The sequence below is a fragment of the Oncorhynchus mykiss genome, chromosome 13 (assembly GCF_013265735.2).
Source record: "Oncorhynchus mykiss isolate Arlee chromosome 13, USDA_OmykA_1.1, whole genome shotgun sequence".
NCBI classification, from domain to species: Eukaryota; Metazoa; Chordata; class Actinopteri; order Salmoniformes; family Salmonidae; genus Oncorhynchus; species Oncorhynchus mykiss.
The window spans coordinates 51,035,027-51,054,652 of NC_048577.1; the positions used below are offsets into that span (position 1 = coordinate 51,035,027).

General features: G+C 46.9%; 1 protein-coding gene across 3 annotated transcripts in view; it reads right to left on the reverse strand.

The window, feature by feature from the left end:
- LOC110485210 (adhesion G protein-coupled receptor L1) overlaps positions 1–19,626 on the reverse strand; it is a 219,579-nt gene that overhangs the window by 24,408 nt on the left and 175,545 nt on the right. For all 3 annotated transcript variants that reach the window (XM_036941434.1, XM_036941435.1, XM_036941436.1), the window contains 10 exons: positions 12,684–12,891; positions 12,055–12,319; positions 11,013–11,340; positions 9,908–10,204; positions 7,942–8,045; positions 7,130–7,315; positions 6,899–6,937; positions 3,654–3,834; positions 3,352–3,474; positions 595–800 (listed from right to left, as the gene is read on the reverse strand). In XM_036941434.1, coding sequence (XP_036797329.1) covers positions 595–800; positions 3,352–3,474; positions 3,654–3,834; positions 6,899–6,937; positions 7,130–7,315; positions 7,942–8,045; positions 9,908–10,204; positions 11,013–11,340; positions 12,055–12,319; positions 12,684–12,891 — 1,937 coding nt within the window. The remainder of the gene's footprint in view (positions 1–594; positions 801–3,351; positions 3,475–3,653; positions 3,835–6,898; positions 6,938–7,129; positions 7,316–7,941; positions 8,046–9,907; positions 10,205–11,012; positions 11,341–12,054; positions 12,320–12,683; positions 12,892–19,626) is intronic.

Genomic DNA, 19,626 nt, shown 5'->3' on the forward strand with positions numbered 1-19,626 from the left:
GTGTGTATGGGAGTGTATTGTGTGTATGGGAGTGTATTGTGTATGGGAGTGTATTGTGTGTATGTGAGTGTATTGTGTATATTGTGTGTATGGGAGTGTATTGTGTATGGGTGTATATTGTGTGTATGGGAGTGTATTGTGTGTATGGGAGTGTATTGTGTGTATGGGAGTGTATTGTGTGTATGGGAGTATATTGTGTGTATGGGAGAGTTTGTGGGTCACAGGTTGGAAGCACCTTAATTGAGGTGAATGTGCTCATGAGGCGTAATGGGGCGGCAGGGTAGCCTAGTGGTTAGAGCGTTGGACTAGTAACCGGAAGGTTGGAAGTTCAAACCCCCGAGCTGACAAGGTACAAATCTGTTGTTCTGCCCCTGAACAGGCAGTTAACCCACTGTTCCTAGGCTGTCATTGTAAATAAGAATTTGTTCTGAACTGACTTGCCTGGTTAAATAAAGGTAAAAATTAGTGGAATGGCATCAAACACATGGTTTTCATGCGTTTGATGCCATTCCATTTGCTCTGTTCCAGCCATTATTATGAGCCGTTCTGTAAGTATGTAAGCATATGACATTAAATGTACCTGTAAGTGTTTACCTGTAAGTGTTTGAGTGTGAACACCACCGGCTCAGTGAGGAACACTCTGCTGGACTCTTTATTGATGGAGGCGGCGATGACGTGGGAGTTGACCGCCAATCCCCGCTCCCCCGGTGCCGCCTCCAGCTCCATCTTCACCGTGGCGTTCTCCGTAGACAGGAAGGAGCCCAAGTTCTTATAAAGAACAAACACTACCTTGACTTGGCCTGGAGGGGGAGAGAGAGATGAGAGACAGGGAGAGAGAGAGATGAGAGACAGGGAGAGAGAGAGATGAGAGACAGGGAGAGAGAGAGATGAGAGACAGGGAGAGAGAGAGATGAGAGACAGGGAGAGAGAGAGATGAGAGACAGGGAGAGAGAGATGAGAGACAGGGAGAGACGGGGAGAGACGGGTAGAGACGGGTAGAGAGCAAAAGGGTCAGAGAGAGAGACGGGGAGCGGGAGATAGAAGAAGAGAGAGAGATAGAGAGGGGAAATGAGAGAGGGAAAGGAAAAAGAAACCCGAAATAGTGTGTGAAGGGAGCATAATAAGGAGAGAGAGTCAGACAGAGAGAGACAAAAGAAAGAGGTAAAGGAGAGGGAAGGGGGGAAGGAGAGGGAGTCAGAGAGAGAGAGATAGAACATAAAGAGGGGAAGGGGGGAAGGAGAGGGAGTCAGAGAGAGAGATAGAACATAAAGAGGGGAAGGAGAGAGAGTCAGAGAGAGAGATAGAACATAAAGAGGGGAAGGGGGAAGGAGAGGGAGTCAGAGAGAGAGATAGAACATAAAGAGGGGAAGGAGAGCGTCAGAGAGAGATAGAACATAAAGAGGGGAAGGGGGGAAGGAGAGAGAGTAAGAGAGAGAGATAGAACATAAAGAGGGGAAGGGGGAAGGAGAGAGCGTAAGAGAGAGAGATAGAACATAAAGAGGGGAAGGAGAGAGAGTCAGAGAGAGAGATAGAACATAAAGAGGGGAAGGAGAGAGAGTCAGAGAGAGAGATAGAACATAAAGAGGGGAAGGGGGGAAGGAAAGAGAGTAAGAGAGAGAGAGATAGAACATAAAGAGGGGAAGGGGGGAAGGAGAGAGAGTAAGAGAGAGAGATAGAACATAAAGAGGGGAAGGAGAGAGAGTCAGAGAGAGAGATAGAACATAAAGAGGGGAAGGGGGAAGGAGAGAGAGTCAGACAGAGAGATAGAACATAAAGAGGGGAAGGGGGGAAGGAGAGAGAGTCAGACAGAGAGATAGAACATAAAGAGGGGAAGGGGGGAAGGAGAGAGAGTAAGAGAGAGAGATAGAACATAAAGAGGGGAAGGGGGGAAGGAGAGAGAGTAAGAGAGAGAGATAGAACATAAAGAGGGGAAGGAGAGGGAAGGGGGCAAGGAGAGAGAGAGAGACAAGAGAATGAGGAAAAGGAGGAATAGTAAAAAGAGAAGACAAATAGCGAGAGAGGACAGGGGGAATGATAAGGGGGAAAGGAGGAAGGGGAGAGAGGCAGAGTGACAGAGGGAGAGAGAGAGAGAGTTAGTGAAGGTTAGAATGATGGTAAGAACCGTTTCATTTTGACTGGTGGGAAAGAGGGGAGATTTAATGTGGAGGGCAATGGAACATTCATCCCTCAAGCATTCACAGATCTCCTATTATTCCATATGAATTTTTCATGTGCGTTTGTTTCAATCATTCTAATCTGGATCCCACTGCAGAGCCCAGAGCGCTGACAGAAAACAGAGAAGGGGGAGAGGGATGGATGGGTGAAGGACTGGAGGGAGGGAGAGGGGGAAGAGGAGGGGAGAGGGGGAGGAGGAGAGGGGCTTGAAACGGGAGAAGAGATTGAGAGAGGGGTATAAGATGGTGGAGAGACGGAGCAAGGGAGAAAGAGAGAGAGAGCGAGAGCGGAGATTGCTCTGTCAGGCTATGGGTGATAGTAATCTACACGCCTCTCCAGCTATTCTATTAGGAGTGCTGCTAGGAAACCATCAAGGAAGAAATGGTCTCAGCGCTTTTATTAATCTGATTGGCCTGTTATTATGAAACAATAACTTGGTCAACTGCATGCAGATTACTTTAGACTCGCATGAAAATGCAAATGTAAACATTGACTGAGAGATCCCTGAGCCCATAACTCAGGTCATGAAGTGAACGGGAGATCCAGAGCCCATATCTCAGGTCATGAAGTGAACGGGAGATCCAGAGCCTATATCTCAGGTCATGAAGTGAACGGGAGATCCCTGAGCCCATAACTCAGGTCATGAAGTGAACGGGAGATCCCTGAGCCCATAACTCAGGTCATGAAGTGAACGGGAGATCCAGAGCCCATTTCTCAGGTCATGAAGTGAACGGGAGATGCAGAGCCCATATCTCAGGTCATGAAGTGAACGGGAGATCCAGAGCCCATATCTCAGGTCATGAAGTGAACAGGAGAACCAGAGCCCATATCTCAGGTCATGAAGTGAACGGGAGATCCAGAGCCCATATCTCAGGTCATGAAGTGAACAGGAGATGCAGAGCCCATATCTCAGGTCATGAAGTGAACGGGAGATCCAGAGCCCATATCTCAGGTCATGAAGTGAACGGGAGATCCAGAGCCCATATCTCAGGTCATGAAGTGAACGGGAGATCCAGAGCCCATATCTCAGGTCATGAAGTGAACGGGAGATCCAGAGCCCATATCTCAGGTCATGAAGTGAACGGGAGATCGCCGAGCCCATATCTCAGGTCATGAAGTGAACGGGAGCACTGTAGGGTTTGACTGTGATGTGATGACCGTGATAAGGTTACTGACCATTGCGGCTGTACTGTTTGATGGTGGAGGCGGAGAGCTGGATGGTGCTGTCGCTCACGTAGTTCTGAGGAAAGGACAGGTCCTGAAGGTCCATTTCTGTGTTCAACACGTGCACCTCCAGATCTAAGATACACACACAGGCGTGTGGGAACAAAAGGTTAGAGTTGTTCTGCTTTTCCAGGATATTGAGCATGCCCTGCTCTACACCTATCCTCCTACTGGAATTACTATTGCTACTAATTACAATTACTAATCACACACATGCATGCACCCCACTGCTTCCATTTCCCCCTATTTCTTACCAATATTGGGGGCCCGGTCGGTGAAGCGGTTGCCGTACATGTTGTTGGCCAATAGGAAGGCTCCTTTCTCCAGGACGTCCAATAGCATGGTGGCGGTGTGGGCCTGCTCCGTAGTGTTCATGTCCTGCCACGACTCCAGAGCCTCTGTACGCAGCAGGTTGTCCACTGTCTGCACTACCGCCTGGCAACCGAGAGGGGGCGCTAAGGTTCACACTGCTGTATTACACTGCATTACATTACACATGCTACTGATGTACATGACCTTTTCTCCTGCTCTACTCTTATAGTAGACGTTTGACCTGTTATCCAATTTATAACAGAGGCCTGTATGTTTGATTCATCTTGTGATTCTCTTATACTATACAGGCCTGTATGTTTGATTCACCATGTGATTCTCTTATACTATACAGGCCTGCCTGTATGTTTGATTCACCATGTGATTTTCTTATACTATACAGGCCTGTATGTTTGATTCACCATGTGATTCTCTTATACTATACAGGCCTGTATGTTTGATTCACCATGTGATTCTCTTATACTATACAGGCCTGTCTGTTTGATTCACCATGTGATTCTCTTATACTATACAGGCCTGTATGTTCGATTCACCATGTGATTCTCTTATACTATACAGGCCTATATGTTTGATTCATCTTGTGATTCTCTTGGACTATACAGCCCTGTATGTTTGATTCTCTTGGACTATATAGACCTGTATGTTTAATTCATTGTGTGATTCTCTTGTACTATACAGGCCTGTATGTTTGATTCATTGATTCCCCTTACCATACATCACCATACATTTCCCCTTCCCCGTACCATACATCACCATACATTTCCCCTTCCCCGTACCATACATCACCATACATTTCCCCTTCCCCGTACAATACATCACCATACATTTCCCCTTCCCCGTACCATACATCACCATACATTTCGCCTTCCCCTTACCATACATTTCCCCTTCCCCTTACCATACATGTCCCCTTCCCCATACCATACATTTCCCCTTCCCCTTACCATACATGTCCCCTTCCCCATACCATACATTTCCCCTTACCCTTCCCCTTACCATACATTTCCCCTTCCCCTTACCATACATTTCCCCTTACCATACATTTCCCCTTACCATACATTTCCCCTTACCATACATTTCCCCTTCCCCATATCATACATCACCATACATTTCCCCTTCCCCATATCATACATCACCATACATTTCCCCTTCCCCATATCATACATCACCATACATTTCCCCTTCCTCGTACCATACATCACCATACATTTCCCTTTCCCCATACATCACCACACATTTCCCCTTCCCCTTACCATACATTTCCCCTTCCCCTTACCATACATCACCATACATTTCCCCTTCCCCTTACCATACATTTCCCCTTCCCCATACCATACATCACCATACATTTCCCCTTCCCCTTACCATACATTTCCCCTTCCCCTTACCATACATCACCATACATTTCCCCTTCCCCATACCATACATCACCATACATTTCCCCTTCCCCTTACCATACATTTCCCCTTCCCCATACCATACATCACCATACATTTCCCCTTTCCATACATCACCATACATTTCCCCTTCCCCATACCATACATCACCATACATTTCCCCTTTCCATACATCACCATACATTTCCCCTTCCCCTTACCATACATCACCATACATTTCCCCTTACCATAAATCACCATACATTTCCCCTTCCCCTTACCATACATCACCATACATTTCCCCTTACCATACATCACCATACATTTCCCCTTCCCCTTACCATACATCACCATACATTTCCCCTTACCATTAATCACCATACATTTCCCCTTCCCCTTACCATACATCACCATACATTTCCCCTTCCCCGTACCATACATCACCATACATTTCCCCTTCCTCGTACCATACATCACCATACATTTCCCCTTACACTAAACCTATTAAAACCGTTCTAATTATGTATATTTACCATATACTGTATTACATGTGTGTTGCTTCATAAGTTACAGTACAACCAATGCTAAACAAGGGTTCTCTAGTGACACACTACAACACAGCAGACTTTGAATAGATCGTACACCCCTGCAGATTTCTAACAGACAGGTTAAGGAACACATATGCTGCTGGATGACAGAAATCATTCATATGTAGAGATACATCCTACATGCTATGATATCACACACAGGATCATTTCATACTATCAAATGACCCCTTACACATAGCCAGAGATATCATACTGTACTGAACAGTACACAGCCAAGGCTCATATAGCAACGTATATCACTATAGTAACATTACAGTGAAACCTAGCTGAGTTATGTCACTGAAACATTATTACTGCTTCTATTACTCCGCCCACATTTCAGAGAGATACTATGAACATGAGGAAAACCTACAAAGAAACCAGCAGCCTGAGGAAATATTACAGACACATTTCAGGCATCCAGAGAGATATCAGCCATACAGCACACACACACACACACACACACACACACACACACACACACACACACACACACACACACACACACACACACACACACACACACACACACACACACACACACACACACACACACACACACACACACACACACACACACACACACACACACACACACACACACACAGACACACACACACAGACACACACATCAGCCATACAGCACACACACTCATGCTCGCAGCATGCAGACACATGCACACGTACACACACAGCATGCTTACACACACACACACGCTCGCAGCATGCAGACACATGCACACGTACACACACACACAGCATGCTTACACACACACATGCTCGCAGCATGCAGACACATGCACACGTACACGCACACACACAGCATGCTTACACACACACACGCTCGCAGCATGCAGACAGATGCACATGTACACGTGCACACACAGCATGCTTACACACACACATGCTCGCAGCATGCAGACACATGCACACGTACACGCACACACACAGCATGCTTACACACACACACGCTCGCAGCATGCAGACAGATGCACACGTACACGTGCACACGCAGCATGCTTACACACACACACACCGCTGCACCGCGCTCCACCTGCAACTAGAATGATGAAATCCTATACAGTACACACATACGTCTACTACAGGCTAGGGGTTATCTTTCCCACATTATTCTCAGTAGTCAGTACACTGGTAGGCTAGAAGATATTGTCCATTTAAAGTGTGGGGATTAAAGGGGAAGGTTACCTGGATGTAAGCCCGACAGGTCCTCTCTCTCTTCTGGAGCTGAGAGGAGGGAGGACAATAGTGTTACAGTAAACTTCTATAGGGTACTGTAACACCAAAACAATGGCAAACTGCAAGTCTAGAGGGATATTACACACTATGGGTCTGTTAGCGTGTGTGTGTTTGTACAACTTTGTGTGTGCGTACATCTATCTGTGTGTGTGTGTGTGTTTGCACGTGTGTGTCTTCTACCTTGTTGTAGTTGCGTGCGGCTGACTCCTTGTTGCCGGGCCGCAGGGCCTGAAGCTGGGCATCCAGTATGTCCAGCAGCTGTTCCATCAGACGCACTGACGAGCTGACATCACCAGCGTGGATCCGCCCCCGTGTGTGGTTCACCAACTCCCCAGCTATGTTGGCAGCATTCTCACCACTCTTTATCTACACAGAGACACACATTTCCACCACTGGGTACTACACAGAGGAGTGTGTGTTGGGGGTTGCTGATTGTTGAGAGTGGTAAGTTGAGGGTGCGGAGTAGACTCACGTTTTTTTTATAAAAATACACTTTAAATATACTCAATAAATTAGTTGTAACTCAATTATCTTTTAATATACTTTAAATATACTCAATAAAAATTGTTGTAATTCAATTATCTTTTAATATACTTTAAATATACTCAATAAAAATTGTTGTAATTCAATTATCTTTTAATATACTTTAAATATACTCAATAAAAATTGTTGTAATTCAATTATCTTTAAATATACTTTAAATAAACTCAATAAAAATAGTATTTCCATCATGGTGACATTAATGGCCTTCCATAGGGTGAATGACTAACTATAGATAGTGGAGGATGAAGAGTGAATGCATTTGAATATGGGTCTAGTTGAAATGAGTCATTCTAATGAGTGAAAACCTTGGTGATATGGTGGTGATGGGTTTTAATCAGGAGAGCCTTGGAGACATGCTAATGGCAGTGTGCATATGGACACAGACACCCAGGGCCAGAGGCAGGGCCAGAGGCCCCCAACAGAGGGACTAATAGAGGTGGAGGTCTTACCTTCTGGGCTACCTGGTTGACCCAGGGAGAGGTGCAGTTACTGAGGTCAGGGCCCCGAGGGTTCCACATGACCGGAGCCGCCAAGCACTGGAACGAGGCGATGCCTGGGAGGGCCAGGGAGGAAGGGAGAAAGGGATGGAGGGAGGAAGAGAGGGATGGAGAGATAATAAGCATTAGGTATTGGGCAATTATAGAGAAATGGATTTTAAAGAGAAAAGGAACAGGGCAAAGAGTACGACAGATAAAAAAAGAGTAAATGAAATGAACTTTAAATATGCAATACTTTGAGTGGTTCGGCGGAGGAGAGAAAAGAGAGGGAGGAGGGAGGAGGAAGTGTGTGAGAGAAAATGGGGCAGAAGTGGAAAGGTTAAATAATGGAGGGTAGGACAGAAAGAGAAAGAACGAGAAGGGAGGGGTAGGCTTTCAAATGAGTTGGCTATAAGAACATGGCTTTAAAGGAACACAAAGTCACACAAACGTGCGCTACACTCACACACACACACATACCGCTCCACTCACACACACACACACAAGACGGCGCCATCAGGCATCGTCTCTCATCTGCAAGAATAACACCTCAAGGGAGGGACCTTCCGCCACCCCTCGTTTTCAGCTAAGTTTTCTGTTTAGTTAGAAGAGTTCAGAGAGAGGACAACACACTGGGATCAACCAAGGAAGGGTCTTTCCACTGCCGCTACACAAACAGCTCCATACAGGGAACAACAGAAGAGAGGGGAGAAGAGAAGGAGAGAGGGAGAGAGGGAGACAGAAGAAGGGAGAAGAGAGAGGGAGAGAGGGGAGAAGAGAGAGAGAGAGGTGGGAAGAGAGAGAGAGAAGAAGGGAAAAGACAGAGACAACACAGCAGTGGAGGAATCAGAGCAGAAGTACCCTCCTTTTCCTACCCCCCTCCGCTCCCTGCTCTCCTCCATCTAGCACAGATTGGGTTTGAAATCTCTGCCAAGACATGGCAATTAAGCCAGCTGCTAATTTAGCGTTACTGTTGTTGTCAGAGATGCGAGAGAGAGAGAGAGAGAGAGAGAGAGAGAGAGAGAGAGAGAGAGAGAGAGAGAGAGAGAGAGAGAGAGAGAGAGGTAGAAAGAAAGAGCGAGAGAGAGAGAGAGAGAGAAAGAACACAGAAAAGCAAGAAGAGATGGAGGGGGGAGTGGTGGTAGAAGATATTCTATTCTTTTCTGGAACTCGAGAGGGATATTTGATGCTTGCATGTTTGGAGTTATAGAAGCTGGCATGAAGGGAGGTGTATCCTGTTTTGTTCAGTCTTTCATTTCATTATTCCACACTTTCACTTGGCTATCCCTGTTTCGCTGTGAGACGACTCTTTCATTTGGAGAGGAGAGAAGGACGGGCTTTCATGTAGAGGGAATCCTCTGGGACCCAGCCTGCTGCTGAGACTAACAGTGGGACAGGAGAGGAGAGGGGGAGACAACACACCCAGCCAGGGGAAAAACAAGAGCTGCAGCACAAACACACTGGAAAACACACACACACACACACACACACACACACACACACACACACACACACACACACACACAGACTGAAACAGAGACACACTGGAAAACACACACACACAGACTGAAACAGAGACACACTGGGAAACACACACGTGCACGCACACACAGAAATACACACAAATGAAGAAGAAAACACACACACACACACACACACACACACACACTGAAACAGAGACACACTGAAACAGAGACACACTGGAAAACACACACACACACAGACTGAAACAGAGACACACTGGGAAACACACACGTGTACGCATACACACAAATGAAGAAGAAAACACAAGCACATGTATGTATATTCACACGTGTACTTGAGCACCTACAAAAAACTAACAAAAACCACAGACACACATGCACGCACAACCACACACCGCAACTCAAATAAAAACACACCCATACATACAGGAAACACGGTAATAGTCAGTCCCCACCTAGTGATCCTTTAGGACAGGGGCGGTCCACAGTCTCTCCTCTCTGGGTGGAGGGCCACTGCACCCCTCTGGCCACTCTGGACTCACACACCTGGGGCTCCGGGCCCTGGACGGGTGGGCGGGGAGGCCGCCTGGTGACTGGTACGGTGGCTGTGATTGGCCGCAGGTCAGGGCCCTTGTTGATAGCGCCAATGGGGTGAGAGGTGGGGGCCAGGGGGCGGGTGGTAGCAGGGCTAGAACTGGAGGTGAAAGGTCGGGCTGGCGTGGTGCTGGTCACCTGAGTGGTCGTCAGAGGGCCTGAAGAGAGAGAGAGAGACGGGGGGATTTAGTTTAGTTTAAAACACATAATAAAGCACATGTATAAATAAAATCACTGAGGATGACAAAATAAAGTCAAAGATATAAATAGGGAAAGCGAAAGTGAGAGACAAAACAGGGAAATAAAAGAAAAGAGATGGAATGAAAGTGGTGAGAGGGGAATAGACCAAGACAAAACCAGAGCATGAATAAAAGAGAGAAAGGCATGTAAATGTTACATCTCTCAGAAGTTGAGTTTAAAAGTTCTCTGGATAATAATTACGGCAATAATTACAACTAATTTAATATATCTATATATTACTCTTTCAGTGTTCCTATCACTAACCTTGGAGAGGGGAGGGGGCGTGCACGGCAAGAAAGGAAGAAGAAAGGAGGATGTCAATTATTGATCAAAAGTATATGACAGAAGTCACTACCGACATTAACAACCAACTGTAATGCATCCATAGAAGTAACACATCCCAACTACAAAATCTCAACTGATCAAACACCCAGTCTCCTCTAACAACAATGGGACAAGACTGTCTGTCTGCCTCTGTCTTTGTCTCTCTCTCTCTCCCTCCCTCTCAGGGCCAAATACTAACTCCAGATAGGCCTGCATCGCTAAAATATTCACCCAAAACACAATGGATAATTAATCTGAAAAAGCAAGGTACGTACAAGAGGGCGAACAGGTGGTGATTTGCATTTATGCAAATATCCCACTACAACTGACATCAATGGACAAATTATACCAGAAATAAAGGTCCACTGTTCACACACATCTCAGGACTCTGCGTTGACTCACCAGTGGTGGGGTCCGGTGGTCCGAACTCCAGCGGGTATCTCAGAACATTATAGTTGTTCCAGATGTAGAGCTGGTTGTCTCTGGGGTTATAGTCCACAGAGGAGACGTACTGGTAGGGGTTAGGGAAGGGGATGTGGACGGGCTCCTCCCGGGCACGGTTCGTGTTGTAGGCGTAAAGGATCAGATCCCCGCCGGCCTCGCTGTCGTCGTCCTGATAGACACTGCGCACGGCGTAGAGCACGCCGCACGCCATGAAGGCGTTGGACGCCAGCCTCTTGTCGAAGCTGGTCTCCCAGGTGCCCTCGAAGCGCAGGGTGTACGGGTTCACCTGGGAGGAAGGGGGGGGGGTGATGGTAACCATAAATATATCTCAAACTACAGAAGAAACTACAGAATATCACCCATTCTTAAACGCTCAATCCTGGTGTTACGGTGATAAACACAAGAAAGTGTATTTATGAAATAAATAAATAAACCGTTAGATGAGCTTAGAAATGTCCTGTCAAACACCATCCCCCTGTTACACTCCACTTACACTCTTCAATTCCCTCCATCATCCTGTTACACTCCTCTCTTCTATTCCCTCCATCACCCTCTTATACTCCTCTCTCTTCTATTCCCTCCATCCCCCTGTTATACTCCTCTCTCTTCTATTCCCTCCATCCCCCTGTTATTCTCTTCTATTCCCTCCATCACCCTGTTATACTCCTCTCTCTTCTATTCCCTCCATCACCCTGTTATACTCCTCTCTCTTCTATTCCCTCCATCACCCTGTTATACTCCTCTCTCTTCTATTCCCTCCATCCCCCTGTTATACTCCTCTCTCTTCTATTCCCTCCATCACCCTGTTATACTCCTCTCTCTTCTATTCCCTCCATCACCCTGTTACACTCCTCTATTCCCTCCATCACCCTGTTATACTCCTCTCTTTTCTATTCCCTCCATCACCCGGTTACTCTCCTCTTACTCTCTTCTATTCTCTCCATCACCCTGTTATACTCCTCTCTCTTCTATTCCCTCCATCCTCCTCTCCTCCACCCACCTGGCTGACCACCAGTCGTCCATTGTTGGACTCTGTGGCGTAGATGACCCACAGCCCGTTCTCGTCCACTGCCAGGTCGATATCGCTCTTCCCACCCCAGCGGTAGGGCGATGTGTCGTGGTAGTTGGCGTTGGCGATAATGGCCTCGCCGCTCTTGATGCGTGTGCGCAGGTCATACTTGACCATGTTGCGTGTGCGCTCCTTATTGTAGAACACGGCGCCATCGTATACCACGAAGCCTGTGCCATCAACACGGTTCGGCAACCTATAGGAGGGGAAGAAGTGGGTGGTCAGAATATGACAGGAGAATCAATAACCCATGAGCTTTTGGGCGATGACCTGCTCATAAGCACATGTCCAAAGAGACCAACAGTATGATCACATACATTAGAACAGTGGTTCTCATACTTCTCCATTCCATGGAGCACAAGAAAAAACATGTATTTCACTAAATTAATTGGACTTCACACTGACCCCTGAGGTGCCCCACCAGTGGTCTACAGATCACCACAGGACCCCATACTGCCATTCACCATCCATCTACAGCAGTATTCAAATAAATCAATGCAGAGGCAGAGGGATTATTTGATGTGAACTGGCGGGGGGGGGGGGGCAGAGGCGGTGCTCACTTGTAGGTGGTGGTGGCGCGGTTCTGTCTGAAGTCCTCCCAGGAAGCGTACTCATACAGCATGTCGGTGCGGTAGGGAGTCCAAGGCATGACATAGAGCCGGTCACCTGACTGCAGGGGGTCCTTACACCACGCCCCCGACTGATGCTCTGCCTCCTGCAGCGAGCTGGCCGCCTGTACACGCAGCAGTGTGCCCGGACACACAAAGACTGGAGTAGAGTAGAAAGAGAGAGAGAGATGGGGAGAGAGAGGGTGAGAGAGCGAGAGGGAGGGAGGGCGGGAGGGAGTGAGGGAGGGAGAGCGAGCGAGAGAGAGAGAGAGATAGCGAGGGAGAGAGAGCGAGAGAGAGAGAAAGGGAGAAAGACAGAGAGAGAGAGAGCGATAGAGAGAGAAAGGGAGAGAGAGAGTGCGAGCAAGAAAGGGAGGGAGAAAGAGAGAGAGAAATGGAGAGTGTGAGAGATGGAGTGAAGGGACATAAAAGGAGCAATGTAAGATAAAGGAGTATATTAAGGAGATGATGAGTGGGAAACGGAAAGAGAGAGGAGATGAGGAAGAGGACAAAGAAAGGGGTAGAAGATGGGATGAGAGTATAGTGGGGAAAGAGACGCAGAGATGTTCAAGATAACACGTTTGAGATTTGAGGAGAGGGAGACAGAAAACAAAAGAAGAATGGGGGAGAGAAAGACAGAGAGAGAAGGACAGAGAGAGAGAGAGAGAGACAGAGACAGAGACAGAGACAGAGACAGACAGACAGACAGACAGACAGACAGACAGACAGACAGACAGACAGACAGACAGACAGGACAGACAGACAGAGAGAAAGAGAAAGAGAGAGAGACAGGCAGAGAGAGTGAGAGAGAGAGAGAGTGAGAGAGAGAGAGAGAGAGAGAGTGAGACAGAGAGAGTGAGAGACAGAGAAAGAAAGATAGAGAGACAGAGAGAGACAGACCGAGAGTGAGAGAGACAGAGAGAGAGAGAGAGTGAGAGAGACAGAGTGAGAGACAGAGTGAGAGAGAAACAGAGACAGAGACAGAGAGAGTGAGAGTGAGGGGAATGAGGTGAGATACATTATCAGATCAAAAATGAAGGAATACAAAAAGCTAATTTGCTAAATATCAGGATTGAGGCCTAAGAGCTGCCTGTAGTGTTCTGATAAATGGTAGATTCCTAGCTGCTGCTGCCCAGATAGTATTTCATCTGATTCATCTTGGCCTACTTAACGTTTTATTGTGCATGTATATTGTAAGAAGCTCAGTATTCCTGCTCTGTGGTAGGAAATAACGGTATGAGTTTTAGAGTGTTGTATCAGTACAGGTGGTTGGATCTCAGTCAAGAGTAATGCCATGAAGTCTGGGGTAGAAAATAAGAGTCTGGCCAGGGTCCCCTTCTTCTGTTGTTGCAATCCATACTTCACACACACACACACACACACACACACACACACACACACACACACACACACACACACACACACACACACACACACACACACACACACACACACACACACACACACACACACACACACACACACACACACACACACACACACACACACACACACACACACACACACACACACACACACACCCTCCTACCCTCCTTCCTGTCTCATAGCTCTCTCCTGGAGGTCACCCACTGGGGACTGCTGTAAATTGGCTGGCTGACGCACTTTCTCTCTCAGCCAGATAGTGTCTGACCTGGGACCAGAGGACTGTCAGGTGGGGCGGGAGGGGAACCGGGCGGAGGAGGGCGGAGGAGGAGAGGTATCTATGGAAAAAAGCTGCTGGCATCAACAGCACGGTCACACAGTGACATCACAGGAGACTCTGTGAGGACGTGAGAGCAACGGAGACACTACAGGGACACTACAGAGATACTACAGGGACACTACATAGATACTACAGAGATACTACAGGGACACTACAGAGATACTACAGGGACACTACAGGGACACTACAGAGACACTACAGGGACACTACATAGATACTACAGAGATACTACAGGGACACTACAGAGATACTACAGGGACACTACAGAGATACTACAGGGACACTACAGAGATACTACAGGGACACTACAGAGATACTACAGGGACACTACAGAGATACTACAGGGACACTACAGAGATACTACAGGGACACTACAGAGATACTACAGGGACACTACATAGATACTACAGGGACACTACAGAGATACTACAGGGACACTACAGAGATACTACAGGGACACTACAGAGATACTACAGGGACACTACAGAGATACTACAGGGACACTACAGAGATACTACAGGGACACTACAGAGATACTACAGGGACACTACATAGATACTACAGGGACACTACAGAGATACTACAGGGACACTACAGAGATACTACAGGGACACTACAGAGATACTACAGGGACACTACAGAGATACTACAGGGACACTACAGAGATACTACAGGGACACTACAGAGATACTACAGGGACACTACAGAGATACTACAGGGACACTACAGAGATACTACAGGGACACTACAGAGATACTACAGGGACACTACAGAGATACTACAGGGACAGTACAGGGACACTACAGGTACAGTATAGGGACAGTACAGGTACAAAATGAAAGAGCTGAACAGAGGACTCCCCTCTTCTCTGGATACTCAGTTATGTATGTGTCCTGGCCCCAGCAGCCCAGCCAGTCAGTGTGCTGAGAACAGAGGACTCCTTGTCTTCTCTGGATACTCAGTTATGTATGTGTCCTGGCCCCAGCAGCCCAGCCAGTCAGTGTGTTGAGAACAGAGGACTCCCTGTCTTCTCTGGATACTCAGTTATGTATGTGTCCTGGCCCCAGCAGCCCAGCCAGTCAGTGTGTTGAGAACAGAGGACTCCCTGTCTTCTCTGGATACTCAGTTATGTATGTGTCCTGGCCCCAGCAGCCAGCCAGTCAGTGTGTTGAGAACAGAGGACAGGGAACTCACACTGGTCACGTTATGACTGAACGGAGCCGTAGTCTAACTGGTCCCTACAGGGGCGTTTAGACACAGTCAACACACACACACACATGCACATACACAAACGTTGCTGCCAGATTTACTAGGATGGAACTAAGCCTAGGATGCTACATCCTTGGACATGCTGCATACCATAGGAGATGGCAGCATTCCTGAGAAAGGACCGTCTAGGGAAAATGTATCTTATTCCTTTACGTGCCTCTCTTTTTATGGTTTGAGAAAATGTTTGCTGGTCACAATAGTAGTATCAATATATTATACCTCTCTCTCTCCCCACGGGGCACACACTGGTTGAATCAACGTTGTTTCCAGGTCATATCAATGCAATTACATTGAACCAACGTAGAATAGATGCTGAATTGGCGTCTCTGCCCAGTGGGAAGTTTTAGTCTCTCAGAAGTGTGTGGCTGTGTGCTGTGCCTCAGTGATGATACTGTTGTTGTGTCTGAGGGGACTCAGCAGGGATGAATATCTTACGTCAAAACATGACTCAAATCAAGCCTGGGCGTAAACAAACACACATTGAATAGAGGGGCTTCACAAAGGGACTGTCATGCTCCATTGTTAAAACAAGCAGCCGAGGAGCTACAGTGGTTGATCTAAGAATGGTTTCCAGCAGCAGGGGTGTTCTAGCATGCTGGGGAGCCCCATAGTTATTAGAGTTATTAACGTAGGCAGTGGCACCCCCGTAGAGTTGAAAATATCTACATTGGTACAGCCCACTGGTTTTGGGGAACCCTCAAGGGTCAATGTGTAATTTGAATGTAGTCCTCATTTACAGTGACTTTGTCAGGTATTCTTCCTTCATCTCTATTTTATAACACTTCCAGCAATCCTATATAATGTACAAGAAAAGTAGCTCAGGGATAAATGGCTGAATTCTACGAACAAAGCTGTGACGAGGATGAAACAAACAAACAACAGCATCAAATTAAAGAGGAGTAGAGACATAAAGAACAGAACAAGCTGCTGTATAGCTGACCCATAAACAGAACATCCTCCTGCCTCAAGGTAGAGGACAGACCAACACAGCCGTGCTACTGTCCCGTCTCTAGTCACGCACACAACAACACAGGACACACAGACGGACAAGCAGACAAGGTAGGATAAAGGACAGACCAACACAGCCGTGCTACTGTCCCGTCTCTAGTCACGCACACAACAACACAGGACACACAGACGGACAAGCAGACAAGGTAGGATAAAGGACAGACCAACACAGCCGTGCTACTGTCCCGTCTCTAGTCACGCACACAACAACACAGGACACACAGACGGACAAGCAGACAAATGGACGACCTGCATTTACAACCAAAACACCAACAAGTGTATGGTGGGAGTCTGTATCTGAAAAGAGTCCATGACTACTGTACAGACCAGCCTTGGATTACAGAGTCCTGGCTAATAAAAACCCAATGGCTGGTGCAGTGCATTGTCAAGGGCCTTTATCCACAATGCTGACTTGTATTCATATTGGGAAAGGAAAGGGGAACTCTGAATCAGAAAGGTGCAGGGGGCTGCCTTAATCGACATCCACATCTTCAGCGCCTGGGGAACAGTGGGTTAACTGCCTTGCTCAGGGGCAGAACAATAGAGTTTTACCTTGTCAGCTCGGGGATTCAATCCAGCAACCTTTCGGTTCCTGGCCCAATTGGGTTCTCTATGTACGGTGAATCACAAGAGGTTTAACAGGTATTTATGGGACAAATCATTGATCCCAGTAATATATTAACAGCACCACTACCCTGAATCGGCTTCCCACTATACAGTAGCATAGTCAGCATTACTGTATACCAGGGTATTGCAGTAAAGAGTAAGGGCTAACCATCCTATGTGTTTTGTCCTGTTATTCTCTCTGTCCCTTTACAGTCTGCAGATAGGAACTCTAACATGGCTCTCTGGCTCTGCTTATTCTAATTAGCTGGGTGTTGGGTGGGCTGGCAGGGCCGGGTGTCAGTGGGGCTCATCACTGGACTGGCCTCCCAGGCGGTCACACTGAGCTGGCACTGACACACACAGACCAGAGAAAAGAAAGAGAGAGAGAGGTTCACTCGCATGCACACACACACACACACACACACACACACAAAGACAAACAGAGGGAGCCGCTCCGCTCCACACCCTGCCTGGGAGGCTTCATTAACTCTGACCTGTTCTTTCAGCCAGCATGCCCTCTTCCTGTTTATTCTCTCTCTGTATGGACAGCCTGACCTCCCAGGCAGCCACACCCTGCTAACACACACTACCACACAGCCCAGTATTATTAGGACCAGCACTACATGAATTAGGTATTAGGTATTAGAGATGGATATGAGGTATTAGGGATGGGGTATTAAAGATCGGACTAGGTATTATCCTAGTCCGGCCTAGAACAGGTTAGCCTGAGTCATATTGAGCTTCTGGGATTAGTTGAGATTGTTAGATTAGATGAAACACATTTTTAGGAGCCGTGGAAATCTGGTCTGGCACGATCAGAGCAGTCATGGTCTAATGGGGCCACACCACTAGGCAGTATAACCAAACCTACTGTACTGTGATACAACTTACCTTATCAAGGATTAACAACCAACCTTCATGCTTTTATCTGCTGTGTACAGGTGTGCATCCCAAATGGCACCCTATTCCCTATAATGTGCACTAAAGTAGTGCACTATATAGGGAATAGGGTGTAAGTTGGAACGGGCAACATATCTTCTATTGTATACACTTTACAGCAAAATACTGCCATGAAAAAATAATAGGAAATTAATTTATCAGCTGTTGTTCCCGACACAATACAATAGGTCAACAGTGAGTGTTTCTCGTCAATATGAAGCTGTGGCATGAATATGATGAAAGGAACAGAATCTCCTTTGAAATGACAGATACTGTACCTTACTACCTTGTTGGGAATAATAATGACAGTTTTGACGGGTGATATAGAAGTACATCTAAGCAATGACAGCTTGCTGAGATCATACTGTGTGCCGTTGTGGGCAAATCATTTTAATCCAGGGACTGCTGGGGAACATATTTCTAATGGTTATCTTCATATAAAATCTGTCATTACATACTGTATTATAATAAAGCAATCATATCATCCTACTGTGACCATAAAGGGGTATAGAGTAATGAGATATAGAGATAACTCAATGGAGACTGCATGTGTTTCTAAAATGGTTGTGGTCTTGTTGTTGATGTAATGTGAGGCCATGGATTGATGAATTGTTATGTAAGACACAGCCTGGCATAGCCCAGACCTGACCACGTCTCTCCTACAGACATCCTCTAGAGTCTAGATCTTGGGTTATCTATGTACGTTAGAGTGTCTGGAGAAATGCGTCCTAGAGTATCCCACAGACTGGTTATGGGGAGGTGATGTACAGCCTGCCTATCCCAGGGTCACGGTCATTAGGACACACATATTTAAAAAGGTTTTGCAACGGAAACCAAAAATGAGCGTTTTTTACTGGACACGTCCAAGTAGTCCCTCCCTGTTTCAGTCTGTTTTCTTCCGTTTGGTGCCTAATGAACAGGACCCAGTAGCCCCTTGACAGACCTGGCCTGGCCACGGAGAGCCTGCTGTTCTAATTGAATCCCACACCTGTTCCTGGCAGGTAACTGCAGCCAGCAACCAGCAGGGGGCACAACGGAGCGGCATGAAACCCCTCCTTCAGCATGGACACTTAATCGTCTGGAAGTAAGAGTACATCTGTGAGTGTGTGTGTGTGTGTGTGTGTGTAGGGTGCAGGTGTGCGTGTCGTTACCCGTGAGCATGTTGGTGTGTGTGCGTGGATGTGTGTAGGTGTGCTTGAGAGATAGCAAGCGACAGAGAGAGAGAGAAGGAGAGAAGGAGAGAGAGAAAGAGTAAAGGATAGAGTGAGAGTGTATTTTGTGGGTGTAAAAAAGAAGAGAGAGAGAGAAACGGAGAGAGTCAGAGGAGTCAATAGGTTATTTCCTGTGAAA